Raw genomic sequence first — 25,532 nt, 5'->3', positions numbered from 1 at the left:
ATTGAAACGTACTGTGAAATACATCATTTGTGTCAATGACCAACACAGTCCGCATACGTGCTGGGGTGGTCTGCAGGTTTCAGCATGCTTCTTGTGTCAATATAGCAGGCTGACAGTTTATTAATTCTAACTTGTACATCCTTGGAAAGTGAGAGGAATACAGAGCATCTGGAGGAAATCCACGCGGTCAATAGACAATAAACAATAGGTGCAGAAGTAGACCATTCGGCCCTTTGAGCCTGCACCGCCATTTTGAGATCATTGCTGATCAATTCCTATCACTACCTTGACCCCATATCCTTTGATTCCCCTATCCATAAGATACCTATCCAGCTCCTTCTTGAAAGCATCCAGAGAATTGACCTCCACTACCTTCCGAGGCAGTGCATTCCAGACCCCCACAACTCTCTGGGAGAAGAAGTTTTTCCTTAACTCTGTCCTAAATGACCTATCCCTTATTCTCAAACCATGCCCTCTGGTACTGGACTCTCCCAGCATCTGGAACATATTTCCTGCAGGGAGAACGCAAAAACTCCTTCTAGACAGTGGCAGGAAATGAATCCCAATCTTACAGCTGGCACATTACGTGGTTATGCTAACGTCTCGATACTGTGCTGATAATTTTTTTTGAAGAACTTTTCACTTTGATGGAACTTCTGGGTCTAGTTATTGGAGAGTGTGCAGAAGTGGTTTACCAAGATGTTTCCTGGATTAGAGTGTATGTGATTTAAGGTGAGATTAGACAACCTTGTGTCGTGTTCTCTGCAGTGGAGGAAGCTGAGCGGAGACCTGATATATTTTTATAAGTTTACATTCAGTCGCCTCTGTATGAGGTACCTCCTATACCTGATAAAGTGGTTATTGAGTGTATGTTTGTGGTCTTTTGCTGCTGTAGCCCATCCACATCAAGTTTTGACATGTTGTGTATTCAGGAATGCTCTTCCGCTCACTATTGTTGTAACATGTGGTTATTTCAGTTCATGTCACCTTCCGGTCAGCTTGAACCAGTCTGGCCATTCTCCTCTGACGTCTCTCATTAACAAGGCATTTCTGCCCACAGAACAGCTTCTCATTGTATGATTTTTGCTTATTGCACCATTCTCTGTAACGTCCAGAGATGTGCATGAAATTTCCTGGAGATCAGCAGTTTCTAGGGTACTCAAGCCACCCCATCTGGCACCAACCATCATTCCACGGACTAAGTCACTTAGATCACATTACTACCCCATTCTGAGCTTTGGTCTGAAGAACAGCTGAACCTCTTGAGCATGTCTGCATGCTTTTATGCATTGAGTTGCAGCTACATGATTGGCTGATTAGATATTGGCATTAATGAGCAGGTGCATGGGTGTATCTAATAAAATGGCCTCTGAGAGTATGAGAGGGATAGATAGCCAGCGAGTGTGTCGCCACCCACAGCTCCAATCTGCTAATTAAAGTTGCTGACAGGACAGCACTGATTGTCCTAATCTCAAATAATAATGAGGCAGCCTACAGAGAAGAAGTCATCACCCTGACACCATGGTGTCAAGAAGACAACCTCTCCCTCAATGTTGCAAAAATGAAGGAGCTGGTTGTGGACTACAGGAGGAATGGAGACAGGCTAGCCCCTGTCGACATCAATGGATCTAGGGCTGAGAGGGTGAACAGATTTAAGATCCTCGGCATACACATCACTGAGGATCTCATGTTATATTTGTTGTGCATACCATTTACTATAAATTAATATAAGTTGCATATTGCACATTTAGACAGAGACCTACTGTCTACTGTCTAAGACCTACTGTTAAGTTTAAAGCAGATGTTTGGGGCAAGTCTTTTACACGGAGACTGTTTGATGCTTGGAATGAGCCCCAGGGAATATTGAAGGCCAAAGGGACTCTTCCTGTGCTTTGCTATTCATGGGTTTATGGACTGTTCAGACATCTGATGGTGAAGGGGAAGGAGGTGTTCTTAAATCATTAAGAGTGAGTCTTTAAGAAGTTAGGATAGGTATATGGATGTGTGGGTGCAGGAGGACATTGATGTGGGTGTGGGAGCTGGAATCAGACAGAAGACTAGACTGGCATGGGCTGGATTGGATGCGGGGCCTGTCTCTGTGCTGTAGTGTCTATGACAATCGGAATCACGACACTTCTTACTGCAGTGTCCATGATGATCGGAGTTATAACTCTTTGTACTGTAGAATCGATGGCAGTCGGATTTGATTCTTTGTAGTGTGATGTCGATGACAATCGGACTCGTGACTCTGGATAGATTATGAAACCATATATTTTGCTTCTTTTCTGTTTGTTTTTTTTTGTCTTGAATATGATTCTGAGATGTTTGGGCCTGTGGTTTCCATTTTGGAAATCGTCAGGGTGTTCTGGTGCTCTGTGGTCGCTGGCAGGATCATGAGGATACGTCTGCAGGATGGCCCTCAAGTCGATGCTCGACTCCATTTTGTGGATTAAAGTTTCCATTGTTCACTGATTAAAACAAGTAGAGACGTTGAAATATCAAGCGAATGCGGCAGGTGAACACCTGCTGCCAGAATTTTGATCGCTGGTGGGATTGCTCTGCTGTCAGAGAAGGGATACTACCTTTTGAACACTGGTGTCAGAGTGGGAAAACCCAGGTTTTCTGCATTTTGGATTTGGACTTGGACTATAGATTTTTTTTTTAGTCTTATAGTATTTTATATTCAATGTTTTTTGCCCGATTTTTCACATTCGTTGTGTGTGGAGAGGAGGATTTGGAGATTGATATGCCTGTTCCATTTTGTCCATTTCTTTGTGCGGGAGGTAGATATTTAGGGGTTGTAGATCGAGCTACCATTCTTTTCTTTCTTGGTTTCAAGAGACTGGATAGGCTGTGTCTGTTTTCCCTGGAGTGAAGGAGACTGAGGGGTGACCTTCTGGAGGTTTATAAAATCACGAGCTGTTGTACATAACGTGAATAGTCACAGTCCTTTTCATGGTCTAGAAATAAAAGGTAGAGGTTTAAGGTGAGATGGGAAAGATTTAAAGGGGACCTGAGGGGCAATGTTTTCCCCCATGTAATGTGGTGGGTATATGGAATGAGCTGCTAGAAGTAGAGGTGGAGGTAGGGAGAATTAAAAATATTTAGCAATGTACAACAATAGGAAGGGTTTGGAGTCAGAGAATTTCAGAAGAATAAAATAAGTTTCAATAAGTGCTTTTACTGTCAGAGAAAGGCATACAATATACATCCTGAAATTCATTTTCTTCCCAGACATCCACAAAAACAAAGGAGTTCCCCAAGGAATGAATGACAGTTAAAACATTAGAGCCCCAAAGCCCCCCCAACTCCCCCTCCCATGCACAACCAGCTGCAAGGCAACTTCCACCCTCCACCCACCAGCAAAGATGCATCAACACCCTTCACTGATCAATCAGTCGTGCAGCAAAGAATCAATGACACAGACTTGCAGTACCCCAAAGAGTACTCGTTCACCCAGTAATTTGACATACCACAGGCTCTCTCGCTCCCTAATAAGGGAAAAAGGGGTGTCCTGTTTCACATCGAGACAGGAGGCATAACAAACAACTCACTGATTTACGATGTTACAAGTCGGTTGCTTTGCTTTTTCCGAGCTCTGCGCCCGGAGATTTGGCACCAAGAAGGTGCAGCTCCCCGAGCACACGACCCCTGGCAGCCAACCCGCTGCTCCCGATGTTCCGTGTTCTCCCGCGATGCTTCAGTTTGCGGCACCGGCCTGGAATCAGCATGTCCCCGGAGACATGAAATCCCGGAACCGTGTAAGCACGCTCGTCTTCCAGGCCGTATCCTTGGGCTATCCTCATCTGGACCATGATCCTCCCCATTCATGTACTTATCCAAACTTCTCTTAAATGTTGCAATCAAACTCGAGTCCTCCACTTCCACTGACAGCTCATTCCACACTCTCACCATCTTCTGAGTCATGATGGTCCCTTCTCAAATTTTCCTTAAATATTTTACCTTTCACCCTTAACCTATTTCCTGTACTTCCTGTCTTATCCAACCTCAACAAAAAATGCCTGCTTCCATTGACAATATCCATTCCCATTAACATTTTGTACACAGCTATCGAATTCCCTCACGTTCTCCTTCGCTGCAGGGATGAAGTCCAGGTCGATGCAACCTTTCCCTGTTCCTCAGTTCCTCAAGTCCTAGCAATACCCTTGTAAATTTTCTCCGTCCTCTTTCAATCTGCCTGATACCTTTCCAGTAGATAGGTGACCAGAACTGCACACAATACTCCAAATTTGGCCTGACCCACGTCTTAGACAACTTCAAGACAACAGCCCAGTTATCTGATTTATGAAGGTCAATGTGGCAAAAACACATGTCAGGCAGCACAGTAACGCAGAGGTTGGTGCAACGCTTTACAAAGCTAACTGTAAATTAGGGATCGATTTCCCATGTTGTGTGTAAGGAGTTTGTACATTCTCCCTGTGACCATGTGGATTTCTTCCCAGTGCTCTGGTTTCCTCCCACATTCCAAAGACTTTTGCCTAGGGTCAGTAAGTTGTGGGCATGCTATATTGGCACCAGAAGTGTAGCGATACTTTCAGGCTGCATTGCACAATCCTCGCTGATTTGACTTGACACAAATGACAGATTTCCCTGCATATGAGAAAGTCTGCAGATGCTGGAAATCCAAAGCAACACACATAAAGTGCTGGAGGAACTCAGCAGGTCAGGCAGCATCTGTGGAAGTGAATAAACAGTCAATGTTTAAATTTACTCTGGTCTTTGAACTTAGTTGGATGTCACAAAATTATGAGAGACATAGACATCATAGCCAGTCAATGACGCCATCCTCCATTCTTTGTCAGGTCTCACTGATGTAGAGGAGGCCTCAATGGGAAAACCAGATAGAATAAATGACTGTGGTGGATTCACAAGTAAAGGGCTACGTCACCTGGAACTACCTCACCTGGAAGGACTGTTTAGGTCTCAGTCATTTGATAAAACAGTTCTTAATCTAATTTCTGATTGTGTTATCTGTGATAAGACTTTAATTCCACAGCACTTAACATACTTTATTATAAATCAACTTCTATATTGAAGGGTGTCCTGAATAGAATGTGTTTTATCAAAGATAAACTGATCACGAGGACAATTATATTTACTTCTCATGTGGAATGATTGCATCTGTGTCCATGTGACAATGATTCCTTGAGTATAAATATTAGGGCTCAGAAGCCCGATGTCAGATTCTGAAAGGAATCCAATCGATTCAACATGAAGTGGTTACTCCTTGCCTTTGTATGCATCCAGCTCTCTGATGCCGTCTTCAGGTAGGATCATTTTAACCAAATCTTAACGGTTTTGGCAATTAATTTTTCTCCCCAAGGAACAATAACAGATGCTGACATTCTTAACTTATTTCCCACTTTACAGAGTTCCTTTACGTAAAGGAAAATCTGCCCGAGATGTTCTTCGGGAGAAGGGATTGTTGGAAGATTTCCTCAAGAAACATCCATACGATCCCTGCACAAAGTTCAAAGGTGCTTGTTCCATTGAAACTTTGGCATCAGAGGAGCCTATGACCAACTACATGGATGTAAGTAATCCTTGACTGCTATGATCTGAAATGTGGGGTGAAGGAACTCTTGACCTTCTTAATGAAAATGGTGTAACATTTCTATTGTTTTTAGAGCGAGTTCCTATTTGAAGAGAACAGGGAGGTGCAGAAGGAATAGTCCCTTCAGAATGCTGATGGGGGAGCAGTGGTGGGGAGATGAGTCCAGTGGTGGAATCCTGTAGAGTCTGATAGAAATGATGGGGTATGATCCATTGAATGTGGAAGCTAGTCAGGTGGGGGGTGGGCACAAGAGGAACCCTATTCTGGTTCCTGCTGGGAAAAGAGTTGGTATGATAAGAAGTGGAAAATTGGTAACACGGTGAATTGGTTTCCGATTAGTAAAATTCCACCTATCACCTCCCAGCTTCTTATTTCATCCCGCTCATACTCCCACCCACAGTTCTTCCCTCTTACCTGGACGTACGTATCAGCTGCTAGTTTGCACTCCAGCCTCTCTTACTTCTGTCTTCTTCCCCTTTCCTCTCCAGTCTTTATGAAGGCAATCACACTTAATCTGAGTAACCAAGGACATCTTGTTTTTGCTGACAGCTGTCATACTACGGAGCCATCAGCATCGGTAACCCCCCACAGAGCTTCACTGTCGTCTTTGATACTGGCTCATCCAACCTCTGGGTCCCATCAGTCTACTGCAGCCAGACACCATGCGGTAAGAAAATATAACAATGATATTAACATATTTACCAGTTCTGACACTGAGGTAGGGCCCTCTGGAGTGTTAGAGAATAGAGGGACCTAGAGATACAAGTACATGTATCCCTGAATGTGGTGTCACAGGTAGACATTGTGGTGAAGAAGGGTTTTGGCATTCTGGCCTTCATCAGTCAGGGTATTGGGTATAGAAGATCAGATGTTGCTGAGGCCACAGCTGGAATATTGTGTACAGGTTTGATCATCTCTCTACAGGAAAGATGTTGTTAAGCTTGAAAGCGTGTGAAAGGGAATTATGAGGACATTGCTGGGACTCGGTGTACATTATATGTTAAATGAATGTCGCACCATTGAAACAGATGTTGAATTGTTTTGCTTCCGTCAATGACACAGTCCATGGACGTGCAGCAGACAGCCTGCAAGTGTTGTCTTGCTTCTGCCCCCAGTGTAGCGTGACCTCAACTTTGTCTCCCTCATGTCTTTGGAATGTGGGTGGAAACTGGGGCTCTGGTTGGGTGAGGGGTAGAATGTTTGCAACTTGGCTGAAGGGGAAATCTCGGAGTCTGCCAGCCCTGCGATGCTTGGTGTGCTTTTGACGAGTCTTAGGGAACTATTGACCGGGGTTTGTTTGGCACAGGGTGATATATTGAAACTTTTTGTTTCATTGATGAAATGGATGTTTCTTTGCAGTGAAGCACCACAGATTCAACCCATCCCAGTCCTCAACCTTCCGCACGAATAATAAGTATCTGTCCATCACGTATGGGACAGGAAGTATGACCGGTTTTCTGGGATATGATACTCTGAGAGTAAGTGAACTCTTCACCCTCATAACTCAAACCACAGTGATACCTCTACTACAAAACTCAGAGATCCAAACTGATACAACATTCTCAATATTATTGAAGACTATTTAATAATTCTTATTTAATTTCACTCATATATATATATATACATACATACACACACTATATATGTATGTATTTACTGTAATCTGTAGTTTGTCTCTCTATTATTGTACAGCAAACTCAAAGTTAACAAATTTAACGACATATCAGAATCAGAATCAGAGTTAATATCACCGACATATGTTATGAAAATTGTTCAGTTTACAGAGGTAGTACAACGAAATACATGATGAATAAATATGGAGAGACAGAACTGTGTTACTCTAAGTATATATATATGTTTATTAATTTTAATCAGAAATAAGTAATACAAAATAAGAGAATAAAAATTTTACACACTTAAAATCCTGGGGGAACTCAGCAGGCCAGGCAGCATCTAGGGAATAGGGTACAGTTGATATTTTGGGCCAAAAACCATGCTGAACATGTATCAGTTCAGCATGAATTGTCCTTTAGTCCTTCTCAACATCCTCTAGATTCTAGCTCTTGAATAATTTACAGTGACCAATTAACCAATCAATCAGCATGTCTTTGGGGAATGAGAGAAAATCAGATCAGACAGAAAGAACCCACCTGATCACAGGGGATGATCTACAAACTCCATGCGGGAAATACCAGAGGACGGGTTTGAACCTGGGACACTGGCATTGTGAGGCAGCAGCTCCATGAGCTGTGCCCATGTGCGGCCTGACAGGATAAATATCTGATTAATTTCTCTTTAAATCTGTCTCACCAGCTTTCTAACCTTGTGATCAATGGACAAGAGTTTGGATTAAGTGAGACCGAACCCGGCGGTTTCTTCTCCTACTGTAATTTCGACGGTATTTTGGGCTTGGGCTATCCATCACTTGCGGCAGAAGGAGCCACTACAGTGTTCGACAACATAATGTCTCAGCATCTGGTTTCACAGCCACTCTTTTCTGTCTACTTGACAAGGTTAGCACTTTGTAACTCCTTCCTTCACTACCGGAGAATCTGTAATGTGACATGTTAATTTGGTTGGTACCAACATCACTTCTTCTTCTGACGATTCTGGTTATTTATTTTAGTTCAATGGGATTCTAGGAATTAAATCGAGAATATAAAATAGGGATGATGTTGAAAACTTAAAAAGCAGATTACTGGGTCCAGTCCAACATGTCAGGTCAGGGCTGATGACGTTAATTGAACTGGAAGTTGAAGACATTTTGGTCTCCAGTCAGATAAAGATGTCCATCATTTTCAGAGTTTTATTGTTACTTCAGCTTGGACAACTCATTTAAGGTCTCGAGTGACTTGAATATGTGGATAGGAAAGGCTTAGGAAGACATGGAACAGACGGGGGCAAGTGGGATTGGTGTAAATGGTGAGCATGGATGAGTTGGAGTAAATGCCCCTTTTCCATGCTGTGTGACTCTATAAATGCATGTTTTTGTTGCAATATTAATGAAATTATTCCTTTAAAGATTTAAAGATTAGCTTTATTTTTTGCATGTATATTGAAACTTGCTGATGTGTTTCAGGGATGTGCTGGGGACAGCCTGAGAGTGCCACCTCACTTCTGGTGTCTACACATCGTGCCTACAACTTACTAACCAAAATCTGTACATCTTTTGAGCGTTTAAATCTGAGATATTCTTATTTAACGTTGTTTTCCAGGACAAATGGTGAATCTGGAAGTGAAGTCCTTTTTGGTGGAATTGACTCAAGCCGCTACACTGGCCCAATCTACTGGGTCCCTGTTACCCAGGAGGCCTATTGGCAAATTGAGATCCAGAGGTAAGTGGTATCTACATCTGCGGTATTCTCTCACTGATCAGCCGTTGATGATTAACTTTCAGTGAGTTGAACCAGTTATATAGTTAGAATTTATAGAGAAAACAATTGTTAGAGTCATGATGAGGCTACAGTGAGGATGGAGGAGCAACTCCTGATATTCCATCTGGGCAGCCTCCTATCTGCTGGCATGAACATTGATTTTTCTAACTTCTGATAATTTTTCCCCATTCCCCTTCTCTCTTTATCCATTACCTGTTCTGGGTCCCCTCTCACCCCTTCTCCTCTCCTTACATCTCGCAAGTCATCTCTCATCCTCCGTTGGTCCAAAGAGAAAATCCCTAGCTCACTCAACCTACCTCATGAGATATGCTCTATAATCCAGGCAACATCCTGGTAAATCTCCTCTGCACACTTTCTAAAACTTCCTCATCTTTCCTATAATGAGGCAATGAGAACTAAACACAATAGTCCAAGTACAATCGAACTAGATATAACGAATACTTCAGCTTGATGACGAGATTTTCCAAATTATTTTCTTGAATTTCGGACTCAATTCTGAACTGCTTCGACAACCTATACACGCAACTTCAAGAACTCCTAAACTCATATTCTCAGTTTTAGTTATTTTAATTGGCACAATTTGTCATTTTTGCACATTGGTTGTTTGTCAGTCTTTGCTTATTGATAGCTTTCATAATATCTATTGTGTTTCTTTATTTGTCTGTCATTGAATCTCAGGGTAGTACAGTACAGGGTGACATATACGTACTTTGATAATAAGTTTAATTTGACTCTGATTTTGGCAATAAATCCAAATCAGCATTTTTGGCTAACACTATGATGTTTCTCCCTCAGAGTGACAGTCAACGGCCAGATTGTGGCTTGCTCTCAAGGTTGCCCTGGCATCGTTGATACTGGAACTTCTCTTGTCGCTGTTGGCGGAAATTACATCGGCAATATTCAGCAAAGCATTGGAGCAACTCCAAATTATTATGGCCAGGTAGGGGCTGATTGTCCAGTGGTCTGTGCTCAGATGGCAGCTGTAAATTCAGTATACAGACAGCACATTGAGTTAATGAAATGCCAGCAGCAGTGATTGTGCAAAGAATGTGCTCAGTGAGAAATGGCTAGGATTACCATCTCCATTCACAATGTAACAACCACGAATCGCTGGATGAACTCAGCAGGCCAGGCAGTTTCTACAGAAAAGAATAAACAGTCAATGTTTCATACCGAGTGGCTTCATCAGGCCTGGAAAGAAAGAGAAGTTAGAGTAAGAAGGTGGGGGAGAGGGACGGAAGAGGGACAAGGTGATAGGTGAAATTGGTGGGAGAGGGGTGAAATAAAGAGATGGGAAGTTGATTGGAGAAAGAGATAAAGGGCCGGAGAAGGGGGAATCTGATAGAAGAGGACAGAAAACCATGGAAGAAGGTAAAGGGGAAGAACAGGAAAGGGTGATGATGGGCAGGTAAGGAGATCAGGTGAAAGAGGGAAACAGGAATGAGGAATGGTGAAGGAGTGGTGTATGGGTGTGGCAATTTCCAGAAGTGTGAGAAATCAGTGTTCATGCCATCAGGTTGGAGGCTATCCAGATGGAATATAAGCTGTTGCTCCTCCGACTGATTGTGGCCTCATCGCGACAGAAGAGGAAGGAGGCCATGGATTGTGTTTTATCATCATTGTACATTCAACCTTTCTCTATTAGTTGTAAAAGCATTAAAGCATGGAAATACACATTGGGTCAGGCAGCATCTGTGGAGAGAGAAATAAAGAAAAGAGAGTCTTTAGATGCTGAAAATCCTGATGAAGGGTCTTTGCCTGAAACATCAACTGTTCATTCCTCTGCATAGACTCTGCCTGACCAGTTGAGTTCTTCCAGCATTTATAGTGAGGGAGAATTAAAATAGTGATACACGTTGACGACTTTACATCAGAAGTGGCCAGTTTTGGAAAGTCTGTCGATCAGAAATGACTGATTTCACCAATGATTTCTGAGGACTGTAACAAACCTAATTATTAGATGATGTGGTCTTACTAATGTAAGATCAGAGAAAACAAAGTCAGAGTAGGAATGGGATGGAAATTTAAAATAACAACTTTCTTGGAAGTTAGGGTCATCCTTGTGGTTTGAATTAAGGTGCTATGCAAAGTGGCTACCCTATCTGCCTCTGGTTTCTCTGGTGGAGGTGAGGCCACAGAATGAACACCCAATGCACTAAATTTAAAAAGAAGTGTGGCGAGGATGTTTTCAATAGTGAGGGAGTCTAGGACCAGAGAACACAGCCTCAGAATAGAAGGATATCCTGTTAGAACTGTTATGAAGAGGCATTTCTTTAGCCAGAGGGTGGTGTATCAGTGGAAGTTGTTGGCAAAGTTGGCTGTGGAGGCCATGTCAGTGAATATATTTAAAGCAGTGTAGACAGTTTCTTGATTAAGGGGAAGGCAGACAAATGGGGTTGAGAGGGAATGTAAGTCAGCTATGATGAAAAGGCAGAGAAGACTGGATGGGTTGAATGGCTCAGTTCTGCTCCTATGTCTGATGGTCTAAATATTGTTGCTCTTCTTTCACAGTACACCATAAATTGCAACAATATTGGCAATATGCCTGATGTGGTCTTCACCATCAATGGATATGACTTCACTCTTCCTGCCTCAGCCTACACACTGAAGGTACGTGATTCATCAAACATATGGGGGATGAGAATTTCAAGGGATGCATTCATTAACCTTGCACAGTTTAATGACACATGTTATAATGATCATTTATTGAGTGGACAATTGACCTGGTGTTAATTGCTCTCCATTTCCTTCCAGACCAGTTACTATAACACGGTCAACTGCGACAGTGGATTTAGCGGCACTGGTGGAAACCTCTGGATTTTGGGAGATGTCTTCATTAGAGAATATTATTCCATCTTCGACAGAGGAAACAACCGAGTGGGATTGGCTAAGGCCATCTAACTTGCCCCTCAATATTCCCATTGAAGGTCCATCCCAGTTCAAATTTGCAGGTTGACTTAAGCCATCTCATTTGTCATCTGACCATACAGTATCAAAGATCAGGGTGTCACTTTCAGAATCCTGAAGGTGAAGCCACCGTATTGAATGCTGGGTTTTTACTTAAAGGAAAATGCAAAAAGAGGGGTAACTGAAATAAGTGCCTGGCCAGGATGGGATTTTAAAGGACCAATCTATGAATTTTGGGTCTGGACTGGATATGCAAATATTGAGATCATGTAATTATGTAATCTCTTCTCAGATTGCCTAGCACCTTTCCTCTCTTCTTTCCTGATTTCCCTCTTCAGCTGTGGTTTCCAGTGCTTCACTCCTGAACCATTCTCATGGAGTGAAATCTGGTTCGATGTAAACGTGAGCTGAACATCACACAGCCTATTGTTCTATCCTGTGGGATATATCTATAAATAGTTCTTAAAAATGTTGAATAAACTTTAATCATGAGATGCATATTACAAGAATTCCAGTTCCTTTTTCTTTGAATGAGTGTGTGTGTGTGTGTGTGTGTGTGTGTGTGTGTGTGTGTGTGTGTGTGTGTGTGTGTGTGTGTGTGTGTGTGAGTGTGTGTGTGTGTGTGTGTGTGTGTGTGTGTGTGTGTGTGTGTGTGTTTAAAGTCAAGTCAATTCTATTGTCATTTAACTATGGACTTGTATACTGTGAAGAGAGACAATGTTTCTCTGAACAGGTGTAAAGCACTATAGTACATATTACACACAGTAACTTATGAAAGTATGAATGAAATCTACAGATGGATTACACACAAATAAACAATGCAAAGTGCATAAACTAAATGTTGTAAGTTACAGAACAGATGAACCAATGACATTTTGAATGCAATGCATGAGGGAGTTCAGAAAGCTAATGTCCTGAGGGAAGATATTGTTCCCATCCTGACCATTTTTGTTTTAATGCATCGGTGTTTCTTGCCTGATGGTAGAAAGTCAAACAGGGTGCTGGATGATGGGTGGGATCCTTGATAGTACGAAGGGCCCTTTGTACGTAGCGCTTCTGATAAATGTATCGGATGGATGGTAGGGAGACCTCTGAATGGTGCTCCAATAAAATTCCTTTAAGATGGGGAAGTGGCGGACCATCACTGCCCTCAATCCCCTTGGGAAATCGAGATTCTGCTGTGCATTCTTCTTCAGGGACATGTTATTAAGGGACCAGGTGATGTTATCCTTGATATGAATGGCGTGATTATCTCCTCCCTAGGGGAGCCATGTATTCACAGAGGGGGATGGTCCATCTGCACTTTCCTGATAGAAACTTAGAAGGTAGGTGCAGGAGTAGGCCATTCGGCCCTTCAAGCCTGCACCGCCATTCAGTATGATCATGGCTGATCATCCAACTCAGAACCCTGTACCTGCTTTCTCTCCATACCCCCTGATCCCTTTAGCCACAAGGGTCATATCTAACTTCCTCTTAAATATAGCCAATGAACCAGTCTCAACTGTTTCCTGTGGCAGAGAATTCCACAGATTCACCACTCTCTGTGTGAAGAAGTTTTTCCTCATCTCGGTCCTAAAAGGCTTCCCCTTTATCCTTAAACTGTGACCCCTCGTTCTGGACTTCCTCAACATCGGAAACAATCTTCCTGCATCTAGCCTGTCCAATCCCTTTAGAATTTTATACGTTTCAATAAGATCCCCCCTGAGTCTTCTAAATTCCAGTGAGTATAAGCCTAGTCGATCCAGTCTTTCTTCATATAAAAGTCCTGCCATCCCAGGAATCAATCTGGTGAACCTTCTCTGTACTCCCTCTATGGCAAGAATGTCTTTCCTCAGATTAGGGGACCAAAAGTGCACAGAATATTCTAGGTGCGGTCTCACCAAGGCCTTGTACAACTGCAGTAGAACCTCCCTGCTCCTGTACTCAAATCCTTTTGCTATGAATGCCAACTTGCCATTTGCCTTTTTCACCGCCTGCTGTACCTGCATGCCCACCTTCAATGACTGGTGTACAATGACACCCAGGTGTCGTTGCACCTCCCCTTTTCCTAATCGGCCACCATTCAGATAATAATCTGTTTTCCTGTTCTTGTAACCAAAGTGGATAACCTCACATTTATCCACATGAAATTGCATCTGCCATGAAATTGCCCACTCACCTAACCTATCCAAGTCACACTGCATCCTCTTAGCATCCTCCTCACAGCTAACACCGCCGTCCAGCTTCATGTCATCCACAAACTTGGAGATGTTGCATTTAATTCCCTCGTCTAAATCATTAATATATATTGTAAACAACTGGGGTCCCAGCACTGAGCCTTGCGGTACCCCACTAGTCACTGCCTGCCATTCTGAAAAGGTCCCATTTACTCCCACTCTTTGCTTCCTGTCTGCCAACCAATTCTCTATCCGCATCAATACCATACCGCCAATACCGTGTGCTTTAAGTTTGCACACTAATCTCCTGTGTGGGACCTTGTCAAAAGCCTTTTGAAAATCTAAGTATACCACATCCACTGGCTCCCCCCTATCCACTCTACTAGTTACATCTTCAAAAAATTCTATAAGATTCGTCAGACATGATTTTCCTTTCACAAATTCATGCTGACTTTGTCCGATGATTTCACCTCTTTCCAAATGTGCTGTCATCACATCTTTGATAAGCGACTCTAGCATTTTCCCCACCACCGATGTCAGACTAACCGGTGTATAATTCCCCGGTTTCTGTCTCCCTCCTTTTTTAAAAAGTGGGGTTACATTAGCCACCCTCCAATCCTCAGGAACTAATCCAGAATCTAAGGAGTTTTGAAAAATTATCACTAATGCATCCATTATTTCTTGGGCTACTTCCTTAAGCACTCTGGGATGCAGACCATCTGGCCCTGGGGATTTATCTGCCTTTAATCCTTTCAATTTACCTAACACCACTTCCCTACTAACATGTATTTCCCTCAGTTCCTCCATCTCACTAGACCCTCGGTCCCTTACTATTTCCGGAAGATTATTTATGTCCTCCTTAGTGAAGACAGAACCAAAGTACTTATTCAATTGGTCTGCCATGTCTTTGTTCCCTATGATCAATTCACCTGTTTCTGACTGTAAAGGACCTACATTTGTCTTGACCAATCTTTTTCTTTTCACATATCTATAAAAGCTTTTACAGTCAGTTTTTATGTTCCCTGCCAGCTTTCTCTCATAATCTTTTTCCCCTTTCCTAATTAAGCCCTGTGTCCTCCTTTGCTGGTCTCTGAATTTCTCCCAGTCCTCAGGTGTGCCGCTTTTTTTTGCTAATTTATATGTTTCTTCTTTGGATTTGATACTATCGCTAATTTCCCTTGTCAGCCACGGGTATACTACCTTCCCTGGTTTATTCTTTTGCCAAACTGGGATGATCAAATGTTGTAGTTCATCCATGCAACCTTTAAATGCTTGCCATTGCATATCCACCGTCAACCCTTTAAGTATCATTTGCCAGTCTATCTTAGCTAATTCACGTCTCATACCTTCAAAGTTACCCTTCTTTAAGTTCAGAACCTTTGTTTCTGAATTAACTATGTCACTCTCCATCTTAATGAAGAAATCCACCATATTATGGTCACTCTTACCCAAGGGGCCTCGCACGACAAGATTGCACACTAACCCTTCCTCATTGCTCAATACCCAATCTAGAATGACCTGCTCTCTAGTTGGTTCCTCGACATGTTGGTTCAGAAAACCATCCCGCATACATTCCAAGAAATCCTCTTCCTCATTGCTCAATACCCAATCTAGAATGACCTGCTCTCTAGTTGGTTCCTCGACATGTTGGTTCAGAAAACCATCCCGCATACATTCCAAGAAATCCTCTTCCTCAGCACCCTTACCAATTTGGTTCACCCAATCTATATGTAGATTGAAGTCACCCGTTATAACTGCTGTTCCTTTATTGCACGCATTTCTAATTTCATGTTTAATGCCATCCCCAACCTCACTACTACTGTTAGGTGGCCTGTACAATACTCCCACCAGCATTTTCTGCTGCTTAATGTTATGCAGCTCTACCCATATCGATTACCCATCCTCCAGGCTAATGTCTTTCCTTTCCATTGTGTTAATCTCCTCCCTAACCAGCAATGATACCCCACCTCCTTTTCTTTCCTGTCCATCCCTCCTGAATGTTGAATATCCCTGGATGTTGAGCTCCCATCCTTGGTCACCCTGGAGCCATGTCTCTGTGATCCCAACTATATCATATTCAGTAATAACTATCTGCACATTCGATACATCCACCTTGTTACGAATGCTCCTCGCATTGACACACAAAGCCTTCAGGCTTGTTTTTACAACACTCTTAGCCCTTATACAATTGTGTTGAAAAGTGGCTCTTTTTGCTTTTTGCCCTGGATTTGCTGCCTGCCACTTTTATTTTTCACCTTACTAGTTTTTGCTTCTACCCTCATTTTACACCCCTCTGTCTCTCTGCACTTGTTCCCATCCCCCGCCACATTAGTTTAAATCCTCCTGAACAGCAGTTGTCCTGATGTCCGCAATGATTTCCTTGTTCTTCTCCATGTTTTGACTTAGCTTGTTCTTCTCACATCAATCCACCTGCCACTCCATTTCCTCTCCGTCCTCTTACTCACAATTGTTTGTATGTGTGTGTGTGTGTGTGTGTGTGTGTGCATGTGCGCGTGTGTGTGTGTGTGCGTGCGCGTGTGTGTGTGTGTGCGTGCGCGTGTGAATAAAAGCCTCTGGAACTACAAACTCTGTTTAGCGGAGCGAACAGAGCAAGTATAAAAACACTTACCTGTGCATTCACAGGCCCCTCCCACTGCAACACACCTCCTACTCAATCCTGTCTGTGAGGCCTCAAAGTACCACATCCAAGTCCCACCGAATGTTCTCTGGTTATACAGTCCCCGGAGATTGAAACTCTGCAGTAATTGGACCAATACACAGTGCAAGGTGAAGCCACCAAATCAGAACTAATCATCTCCTGTCACCACTCTTCATGATGCCCACCTCTGCGTTTACAAAACTTCCATGTTCCCACTGTAGTTTTCCATTTTCAAGCTTTGATTCTCATTGTGGAAATGATAAACTCAGTAAAGAAGTCACCATCGCCTCCAGGTGACTGATGTCCAAGCCGCTCTTTAACATCTGAGGGGCCCATTGATTATGGGGTCCTGATATCATGGTGAGTGCTGGAAAAGACCCCACTCAGGTGAGGAGAAATGGCAGATGCCCATGTAGAGACAAAAGCAAGAGGTTATAGGTAGAGCAAACATGAGGAAATCTGCAGATGCTGGAAATTCAAACAACACACACAAAATGCTGGTGGAACACAGCAGGCCAGGCAGCATCTATAAGGAGAAACACTGTCGACGTTTCGGGCCGAGACCCTTCGTCAGGACTAACTGAACAGAGAGATGCTAAGAGATTTGAAAGTAATGGGGGGAGGGGGAAATGCGAAATGATAGGAGAAGACCGGAGGGGGTGGGATGAAGCTAAGAACTGGAAAGGTGATTGGCGAAAGTGATACAGAGCTGGAGAAGGGAAAGGATCATGGGATAGGAGGCCTAGGGAGAAAGAAAGGTGGGGGGAAGCACCAGAGGGAGATGGAGAACAGGCAAACAGCTAAATATGTCAGGGATGGGGTAAGAAAGGGAGGAGGGACATTAACGGATGTTAGAGAAGTCAATGTTCATGCCATCAGGATGGAGGCTACCCAGCCGGTATATAAGGTGTTGTTCCTCCAACCTGAGTTTGGATTCATTTTGACAATAGAGGAGGCCATGGATAGACATATCAGAAGGGGAATGGGACGTGATCTCCCTCCTGGCACTTATCCTTGTAAGCGGAACAAGTGCTACACCTGCCCTTACACTTCCTCCCTCACCACCATTCAGGGCCCCAGACTGTCGTTCCAGGTGAGGCAGCCAGAGTAATCAAAGACCTATCCACCTCAGACAATGTCTCTTCCCTCCTGTCTCATAGGCCAGAATCTACAAAACCCTGAAATTCTGTACCACCAGGCTCAAGGACGGCTTTTCCCTGCTGTTTGAAGACTATTGAATGGATCCCTAGCAAAATAAGATGGATTCTTGGGCTCACAATCTACCTCGTTTTGATCTTACCCCTTATTGTCCACCTGTATTGCTCTTTCTCTCTAACTGTAACACTTCATTCTGTATTCTTTTGTTGTCCTAACTTCATTTTTTATTTTATTGAGATATAATGAGGAACAGCCTCTTTTGGCACTTCATGCTGTCCAGCAATCCTCTAATTGTATTCTGAGTCTACCCACAATACAACCCCACATATCGGCTACTTTTAGGAGGCCTAAATGAATCCCATAATTTTTTTTTACCTTGGCGTTTTCTTAACTCCACCCACAAAGATTCAACATTCTCAGACCCTATGTCACCTCCTTCTAAAGATGTAATTCCATCTCTTACCAATATAGCCAGACCACCACCAATACCCTCCTGCCTGTCCTTATGATACAAAGTATATCCTTTGATGTTAAGCTCCCAACTATGTCCTTCCTTCAGCCACGACTCAGTGATGCCCACAGTGTCACACCAACCAATCTCTAATTGTGCCACGAGGGCTTCAGATTTATAGATAATTGGGCAGTTTTCCAGGGAAGGTGGGACCTGTTCCGGCGGGATGGTTCACATCTGAACTGGAGGGTGAAAAATATTCTTGCAGGTAGGTTTGCTAGAGAGGCTCCAGTGGATTTAAACTAGATACGAGTGGGGAGGGGAACCCGAGTGTAGGAACAGATGTATGGGAGAAGGAAGAAAAAGAAGATAGTAAAGTTGTTTGCACCGTTAGAGATAAACAGAGAGGAAGAGGTGGAGAATTTCTTAAATACATTTATTTTAATGCTAGGAGCATTGTAAGAAAGGTGGATGAGCTTAGAGCATGGATTGATACCTGGAAATACGATGTTGTAGCTATTAGTGAAACATGGTTGCAGGGGGTGTGAGATTGGCAACTACATATTCCTGGATTTCGTTACTTCAAGTATGATAGAATCGGAGGGACAAGAGGGGGAGGTGTTGCATTGCTTGTCAGAGAAAATATTACAGCGGTGCTCTGGCAGGATAGATTAGAGGGCTCGTCTAGGGAAATTATTTGGGTGGAATTGAGGAATGTGAATGGTATAGTATCACTTATAGGGGTGTATTATAGACCACCTAATGGGGAGCGAGAATTGGAGGAGCAAATTGGCAAGGAGATAGCAGATATTTGTAGTAAGCACAGGGTTGTGATTGTGGGAGATTTTAATTTTCCACACATAGACTGGGAAGCCCATACAGTAAAAGGGATGGATGGTTTGGAGTTTGTAAAATGTGTGCAGGATAGTTTTTTGCAGCAATACATAGAGGTACCAACTAGAGGAGGGGCAGTGTTGGATCTCCTGTTAGGGAATGAGATAGGTCAGGTGACGGAGGTGTGTGTTGGGAAGCACTTTGGGTCCAGTGAGCACAATGTCATTAGTTTCAATATAATTATGGAGAAGGATAGGACTGGACCCATGGTTGAGATTTTTGATTGGAGAAAGGCTAACTTTGAGGAGATGCGAAAAGACTTAGAAGAAGTGGATTGGGACAAAGAGAGATATCTACAATAAATATAGGCAGCATGGAGTAAATGAGGTGCTCAAGGAATATAAAGAATGTAAGAAGAATCTTAAGAAAGAAATTAGAAAAGCTATAAGAAGATACGAGGTTGCTTTGGCAAGTAAGATGAAAATAAATCCAAAGGGTTTCTACAGTTATATTAATAGCAAAAGGATATTGAGGGATATAACTGGTCCCTTAGAGAATCAGAGTGGACAGCTATGTGTGGAGCCAAAGAAACGGGGGAGATTTTGAACAATTTCTTTTCTTCGGTATTCACTAAGGAGAAGGATATTGAATTGTGTAAGGTAAGGGAAACAAGTAGGGAAGTTATGGAAACTATGATGATTAAAGAGGAGGAAGTACTGGAGCTTTTAAGGAATATAAAAGTGGATAAATCCCCAGATCCTGACAGGATATTCCCTAGGATCTTGAGGGAAGTTAGTGTAGAAATAGCAGGGGCTCTGACAGAAAGATTTCAAATGTCATTAGAAACGGGAATGGTGCTGGAGGATTGGCATATTGCTCATGTTGTTCCATTGTTTAAAAAGAGATCGAAGAGTAAACCTATCAATTATCGGCCTGTCAGTTTGACGTCAGTGGTGGGTAAATTAATGGAAAGTATTCTTAGAGATGGTATATATAATTATCTGGATAGACAGGGTCTGATTAGGAACAGTCAACATGGATTTGTGCGTGGAAGGTCATGTTTGACAAATCTTCTTGAATTTTTTGAAGAGGTTACGAGGAAAGTTGACGAGGGTAAAGCAGTGGACGTTGTCTATATGGACTTCAGTAAGGTCTTTGACAAGGTTCCGCATGCAAGGTTAGTTACTAAGGTTCAATCGCTAGGTATTAATATTGAAGTAGTAAAATGGATTCAACAGTGGCTGGATGGGAGATGCCAGAGAGTAGTGGTGGATAACTGTTTGTCAGGTTGAAGGCCGGTGACTAGTGGTGACTCAGGGATCTGTACGGGGTCCAATGTTGTTTGTCATTTACATTAATGATCTGGATGATGGAGTGGTAAATTGGTTTAGTAAGTATGCAGATGATACTAAGATAGGTGGCATTGTGGATAATGAGGTAGGTTTTGAAAGCTTGCAGAGAGATTTATGCCAGTTAGAAGAGTGGGCTGAACGATGGCAGATGGAGTTTAATGCTGATAAGTGTGAGCTGCTACATTTTGGTAGGAATAATCCAAATAGGACATACATGGTAAATGATAGGGCATTGAAGAATGCAGTAGAACAGAGTGATCTAGGAATAATGGTGCATAGTTTCCTGAAGGTGGAATCTCATGTGGATAGGGTGGTGAAGAAAGCTTTTGGTATGCCGGCCTTTATAAATCAGAGCATTGAGTGTAGGAGTTGGGAGTAATGTTAAAATTCTACAAGGCATTGGTGAGGCTGAATTTGGAGTATTATGTACTGTTCTGGTCACCGAATTATAGGAAAGATGTCAACAAAATAGAGAGAGTACAGAGAAGATTTACTAGAAAGTTACCTGGGTTTCAGCACCTAAGTTACAGAGAAAGGTTGAACAAGTTAGGTCTTTATTCTTTGGAGCGCAGAAGTTTGAGGGGGGACTTGATAAAGGTATTTAAAATTATGAGTGGGATAGATAGAATTGATGTGGATAGGCTTTTTCCATTGAGATTAGGGCAGATTCAAACAAGAGGACATGAGTTGAGAGTTAGGGGACAAAAGTTTAGGGGTAACACGAGGGGGAACTTCTTTACTCAGAGAGTGGTAGCTGTGTGGAATGAGCTTCCAGTAGAAGTGGTAGGGGCAGGTTTGGTATTGTCATTTAAAGTAAAATTGGATAGGTATATGGACAGGAAAAGAATGGAGGATTATGGGCTGAGCGCAGGTTGGTGGGACTAGGTGAGAGTAAGCGTTCGGCACGGATTAGAAGGGCCAAGGTGGCCTGTTCCCCTGCTGTAATTGTTATATGGTTATAAAAACAATATCTTCAGTCCTGTACCCTTCGCCCTTATGAATTTTGACTCTGTGGTCCGATGGAATTCTTTGCTCTGTCTGCATTTGTACCCAGTCATTGCCCTGCCCTTCCTTACATTCATGTTACATTCGTCATCCACTTGTAAACCTGCTGGTTCATCCTCAGCTCCATCATCCTGGTTCCCATCACATGTACTGACATTGTCATCTTCTGAAGATCATTATAACTGGTAAATCGGTTTATTGTTGTGGTACTCCAGTGTATGTGACAGTAGTAAACCAAACTACCAATTATAATATACTTCAGAAGATGTTTTAAGATCCCAGTATACTTATTATCACAGTATGTATACATATACGATCTAGAGGTATGTCTCCTCACAGGTAGCCATAAAACAAAGAAACCCAACAGAATCCATTAAAAAAGCAGACTGTCGAACACCCAATGTGCAGAGAGAAGAAAAACAGATCATGCAAACAATCAAAGCAAGCGAACAGTGATCAGAACCGATGTCCACAAAAGAACGCCTGTCAACCGACATGAAGCCGTGGACTCTCAGTTCGGTGCCGAGCTGAGTAAGTATCAGGGAGAAGCGAGCTGAACCAGACCATCTCTCGCCTTGGGCCCCGACACCCTGACCTTCAAAATCTGTCGATTGAAGAGTGTGAAAAGTTATCAAAAAGGTAAATCTCCTGGAGGGCTGCATAAATGCAAATTCTTTCTTATGTTGATTGAAAAGGTACAGAAAGCATGATCAGGTTTAATATCACCGGCATATGTTGTGACATTTGTTAAATTTGTGTTAGCTGTACAGTGCAATTCATGATAAATATTGAAAAAACTGAATTACAGTAAGTGTATATTTATATATTAAATGGTTAAGTTAAAGTAACTCCTGCAAAAATGGAAATAAATAAAACAAAAGTAGTGAGGTGGTGTTCATGAGTTCAATGTCCATTTAGAAATTGGGTGGCAAGCTGTTTCTGAATCGCTGAGTGTGTGCCTTCAGGCTTCTGTACCTCCTCCTGAGGGTAACAATGAGAAGAGGGCATGTCCTGTGTTGGGGGTCCTCAATGATGGGTGCTGCCTTCTGAGGCTCTGCTCCTTCAAGATGTCTCAGATACTACGGAGGCCAGTACTCATGATGGAGCTGACTCTTGACAAGTGACTTCAGAACTGAAATTGAACTGAGGGCATATTTGAGGGCAATTATTTTGTTTTGATGAAGGGTCTTATGTCAACTGTACTTTTTTCCAGAAATGCTGCCTGGCCTGTGAGATCGTCCAGTATTCTGTGTGCGTTGCTTGGATTTGCAGAATTTGAGGATTTTCTCTTGATTTTGTTTTCATTGTTGCCTGAGATCAGCAATGAGAACAGAGAGAAACACAAGAGATTATTAATAGAAGTCATGTTTAATTGCTCACCTTATCAATTAATAGTCAATAATATGCACTTATTACTGATTCTCTTTTGTTGACAGAGCGTTTTTGAATATGTTTACAAATCTGATTATTATCCATTTGATTAAATAATTCCCCAGATCTGAATACCCTTGAAACTATTATAAAAATAGTTTGAGATGATTTGTCCTGTTCCGTGCTTCAGCCTGCGATTCCAAAGTTTAATTTCACTGAGTTTTTGAAGAGTCGGATTAGCTTTATATGTCACAAGGACAGTACATGGAAACATTGAAACGTACTGTGAAATACATCATTTGTGTCAATGACCAACACAGTCCGTATACGTGCTGGGGTGGTCTGCAGGTTTCAGCATGCTTCTTGTGTCAATATAGCAGGCTGACAGTTTATTAATTCTAACTTGTACATCCTTGGAAAGTGAGAGGAATACAGAGCACCCGGAGGAAATCCACGCGGTCCCAGGGAGTACGCAAAAACTCCTTCTAGACAGTGGCAGGAAATGAATCCCAATCTTACAGCTGGCACATTACATGGTTATGCTAACCTCTCGATACTGTGCTGCTAATTTTTTTTAAAGAACTTTTCACTTTGATGGAACTGCTGGGTCTAGTTATTGGAGAGTGTGCAGAAGTGGTTTACCAAGATGTTTCCTGGATTAGAGTGTATGTGATTTAAGGAGAGATTAGACAACCTTGTGTCGTGTTCTCTGCAGTGGTGGAAGCTGAGCGGAGACCTGATATATTTTTATAAGTTTATGTTCAGTCGCCTCTGTATGAGGTACCTCCTATACCTGATAAAGTGGTCACTGAGTGTATGTTTGTGGTCTTCTGCTGCTGTAGCCCATCCACATCAAGTTTTGACATGTTGTGTATTCAGGAATGCTCTTCCGCACACTATTGTTGTAACATGTGGTTATTTCAGTTCATGTCACCTTCCGGTTAGCTTGAACCAGTCTGGCCATTCTCCTCTGACATCTCTCATTAACAAGGCATTTCTGCCCACAGAACAGCTTCTCACTGTATGATTTTTGCTTATTGCACCATTCTCTGTAACGTCCAGAGATGTGCATGAAATTTCCTGGAGATCAGCAGTTTCTAGGGTACTCAAGCCACCCCATCTGGCACCAACCATCATTCCACGGACAAAGTCACTTAGATCACATTACTTCCCCATTCTGAGCTTTGGTCTGAAGAACAGCTGAACCTCTTGACCATGTCTGCATGCTTTTATGCATTGAGTTGCAGCTACATGATTGGCTGATTAGATATTGGCATTAATGAGCAGGTGCATGGGTGTATCTAATAAATGGCCTCTGAGAGTATGAGAGGGATAGATAGCCAGCGAGTGTGTCACCACCCACAGCTCCAATCTGCTAATTAAAGTTGCTGACAGTACAGCACTGATTGTCCTAATCTCAAATAATAATGAGGCAGCCTACAGAGAAGTCATCACCCTGACACCATGGTGTCAAGAAGACAACCTCTCCCTCAATGTCGCAAAAATGAAGGAGCTGGTTGTGGACTACAGGAGGAATGGAGACAGGCCAGCCCCTGTCGACATCAATGGATCTAGGGCTGAGAGGGTGAACAGATTTAAGATCCTCGGCATACACATCACTGAGGATCTCATGTTATATTTGTTGTGCATACCATTTCCTATAAATTAATATAAGTTGCATATTGCACATTTCGACAGAGACCTACTGTCTACTGTCTAAGACCTACTGTTAAGTTTAAAGCAGATGTTTGGGGCAAGTCTTTTACACGGAGACTGTTTGATGCTTGGAATGAGCCCCAGGGAATATTGAAGGCCAAAGGGACTCTTCCTGTGCTTTGCTATTCCTGGGTTTATGAACTGTTCAGACATCTGATGGTGAAGGGGGAGGAGGTGTTCTTAAATCATTAAGAGTGAGTCTTTAAGAAGTTAGGATAGGTATATGGATGTGTGGGTGCAGGAGGGCATTGATGTGGGTGTGGGAGCTGGAATCAGACAGAAGACTAGACTGGCATGGGCTGGATTGGATGCGGGGCCTGTCTCTGTGCTGTAGTGTCTATGACAATCGGAATCACGACACTTCTTACTGCAGTGTCCATGATGATCGGAGTTATAACTCTTTGTACTGTAGAATCGATGGCAGTAGGATTTGATTCTTTGTAGTGTGATGTCGATAACAATCGGACTCGTGACTCTGGATAGATTATGAAACCATATGTTTTGCTTCTTTTCTGTTTGTTTTTTTTTGTCTTGAATATGATTCTGAGATGTTTGGGCCTGTGGTTTCCATTTTGGAAATCGTCAGGGTGTTCTGGTGCTCTGTGGTCGCTGGCAGGATCATGAGGATACGTCTGCAGGATGGCCCTCAAGTCGATGCTCGACTCCATTTTGTGGATTAAAGTTTCCATTGTTCACCGATTAAAACAAGTAGAGACGTTGAAATATCAAGCGAATGCGGCAGGTGAACACCTGCTGCCAGAATTTTGATCGCTGGTGGGATTGCTCTGCTGTCAGAGAAGGGATACTACCTTTTGAACACTGGTGTCAGAGTGGGAAAACCCAGGTTTTCTGCATTTTGGATTTGGACTTGGACTATAGATTTTTTTTTTAGTCTTATAGTATTTTATATTCAATGTTTTTTGCCCGATTTTTCACATTCGTTGTGTGTGGAG

General features: G+C 42.6%; 1 protein-coding gene across 1 annotated transcript; it reads left to right on the top strand.

Annotated features, from left to right (window-relative positions):
• The first annotated feature begins 5,160 nt into the window (after window positions 1–5,160).
• LOC140717326 (pepsin A-like) lies at window positions 5,161–12,160 on the top strand. Its single transcript, XM_073030800.1, has 9 exons — window positions 5,161–5,288; window positions 5,392–5,554; window positions 6,125–6,242; window positions 6,935–7,053; window positions 7,889–8,088; window positions 8,791–8,910; window positions 9,766–9,910; window positions 11,482–11,580; window positions 11,725–12,160. Exons 1-9 carry the CDS (start codon window positions 5,233–5,235, stop codon window positions 11,869–11,871), a joined length of 1,167 nt encoding a protein of 388 aa, XP_072886901.1. The 5' UTR covers window positions 5,161–5,232; the 3' UTR covers window positions 11,872–12,160.
• The last annotated feature ends 13,372 nt before the right edge of the window (window positions 12,161–25,532 follow it).

The sequence above is a fragment of the Hemitrygon akajei genome, chromosome 27 (assembly GCF_048418815.1).
Source record: "Hemitrygon akajei chromosome 27, sHemAka1.3, whole genome shotgun sequence".
In the NCBI taxonomy this organism is placed as follows: domain Eukaryota; kingdom Metazoa; phylum Chordata; class Chondrichthyes; order Myliobatiformes; family Dasyatidae; genus Hemitrygon; species Hemitrygon akajei.
The sequence above is the reverse complement of the archived record's forward strand: the minus strand, read 5'-3'. Positions and strand labels throughout refer to the sequence as shown.